Source organism: Corylus avellana, chromosome ca6 (genome assembly GCF_901000735.1).
Source record: "Corylus avellana chromosome ca6, CavTom2PMs-1.0".
Classification (NCBI taxonomy): domain Eukaryota; kingdom Viridiplantae; phylum Streptophyta; class Magnoliopsida; order Fagales; family Betulaceae; genus Corylus; species Corylus avellana.
This window is the reverse complement of record NC_081546.1, coordinates 819,463-821,425: the sequence shown is the minus strand read 5'-3', so window position 1 is coordinate 821,425 and position 1,963 is coordinate 819,463. Positions and strand designations below refer to the sequence as shown.

The window sequence follows — 1,963 nt, the reverse complement described above, 5'->3', positions numbered from 1 at the left end:
TTGAAGGAGAAATCTGAATTTATTTATTGGATCCTTATACACATAATATATTCCAGTTAATTAGCGAGTGCAAAGCAAACTGGGAATATACAGGGAACGTTACAGTTACTTGGTGGTGAGTAAGGGAAAAGCAGGTCCTGCAAAGGATGACCTCTTTACAAATCTCCCTTTCATTCGAGGCCTCTTCTCCGCATTCAACTTCCGAACCTCGTATCTTATTTTCTTTGAGAAGAGCCGCGTTCTTCGTTTCTCTCTGTACCTCGACACTCTTGCTTCTCTCCCTCCGTCACCCATTGTCGGGTTTCCCCCACTTCCACCATATTCTCCGTGTGGATGATAAACTCCAATCCCCTGAAACAGTCACACAAGTATATATATCTATATAACCACTTAACTGAATTCCAAATTTATGACTTATAATACTAATAGAATGAAAATGGTGAATTTAATTGTTTCCTATCTAGCTTTTCATTGATTGCCATTAATGTATAGTTTTCATGGGGAAAAAATAAACTAAGCAATTATAAAAGATAAAACGTACCAGGCAGTCTGGCCAATATTCATCAGGGTCAAAATCCGGACGGTCACCGGAGGCCCACGGGGACCCTTGGCTGGCCCATGCCGTGATGACCGCCTCATAATCCAGATTCAATAATATCTTCTTCTTCTTCTTCTTTTTTGCATCGACTGCTGCAAGTGAAAGTCCACCGCCATTCTGCTTAGCCGCCACCTTCTCATCTTCCTCCTCACACGTGGCAGGAGAATCGTAGTCGAAGTTCAATTCAAAGGGTTCCCTCATCATATCAATCTCAGTATCATCAACCCGGCACGACGCCGTAACGGCTTCCGTACCCTCCTCTTCTTCCTCCAGCTTTATTACCCTTCCGCTGCCTAAAGAACCCTCCTCCTCTAATTTACAATCCATTAGCCCCAACCCTTCCATGCCAAAACACTCATTCTCAAATCCCCTTCCCAACAAGCTCTCAACATCAGCAGCAAACTCAGCAAGATCCATGTCAGATGGAAGACACCCATGTAAGTTTTCGCCGTCGTGACCATAGTTACTAGCTAACGACAACTTAGATTCGCTTCCATTAGCGCTGGCGTTTTCCGCCGCAACCGCTTCATCTTTCGAAGTCGCCGTACTCGCGCATAGCTCGGCAAGAAAGGGATCGAATATCGGAACCCTATAAAGAAGCTGCTCTTCCTTTTCTTCGTGCGACGTCGTCTCGTCGGCACCGACTTCCGGCACCAGAGGAAATGGGTTTCTCGCTGACTCTTGTTCGGATTTAGGTGTTTGATGATTCACGGGCTTTCCGTGCCTTGGCGTCCGCGCTTTTTTAGTGAACCCTCGGTGCCATGATGGCCCGGATTCTCCATCGGAGGATTTGAACGATGCTGTTTTCAACCGAACCCTGTCATGTCTACTTGCCAATGGGTTAGCCGTGTGCACAGACAAGTCACAAGCTTCGCATAAGAAAGCATCATCGGCCGCACAGTACCACCGAGCCCGTTTTCGTATACAGCTATCGCAGGCTCTAGCCGTCTTGCCGCCGACGGCGTTTGCCAAATTCTTGTCAGAAATCATCACCTAAAAATAGGATTGAAATCAAAATTTGAACCAACAAAAAAAAAAACAAAAAGCGAAGCCAAAAAAGTGTTGGGAATGACCTGAAACGAAACGAAACGAAAGGAAACGAAATGGTGCAATTATTTTGTGTAGGGAGGGGGGGTGTGACCCACAAGCAGCGCTTTTGCAGTAGTATTTATGAGGGGAGGAAGGGTCTGGTGTGGATTGCACTTTTGGGTCCACAACAAGGCCTTATCTGGTTTCTAATTGGTTGAGCTGGTAAAGTCCATCCTAATCCCTGTCTTCTCATTGGCTGACTCGCTAATCAAAGGGATTTCTCGTGGGGGCCCAATTCTCTCCTAAGGATGAGCATGAGTGTCTGATCCCATATCT

At 46.0% G+C, this 1,963-nt stretch overlaps 1 protein-coding gene across 2 annotated transcripts; it reads right to left on the bottom strand.

Moving 5' to 3' along the window:
- Positions 1 to 1,732, bottom strand: LOC132185659 (zinc finger protein CONSTANS-LIKE 16-like). 2 transcript variants are annotated; one of them, XM_059599425.1, is made up of 3 exons: positions 1,672 to 1,732; positions 542 to 1,591; positions 1 to 351 (listed from the first exon to the last, which is right to left on the bottom strand). In XM_059599425.1, exons 2-3 carry the CDS (start codon positions 1,586 to 1,588, stop codon positions 106 to 108), a joined length of 1,293 nt encoding a protein of 430 aa, XP_059455408.1. In that variant the 5' UTR covers positions 1,589 to 1,591; positions 1,672 to 1,732; the 3' UTR covers positions 1 to 105. The 2 variants fall into 2 exon arrangements, with proteins under 2 accessions (XP_059455408.1, XP_059455407.1); XM_059599424.1 differs by lacking the exon at positions 1,672 to 1,732 and having other exon boundaries at positions 542 to 1,665.
- Between the last annotated feature and the right edge of the window lie 231 nt (positions 1,733 to 1,963).

Excerpts from the sequence above, each read along its gene's own strand:
- LOC132185659 (XM_059599425.1), bottom strand. The coding sequence starts at position 1,588 with ATGATTTCTGACAAGAATTTGGCAAACGCCGTCGGCGGCAAGACGGCT. Across the intron at positions 352-541 it reads AATATTGGCCAGACTGCCTG|GGGATTGGAGTTTATCATCC; the intron begins GTACGTTTTATC and ends TGACTGTTTCAG.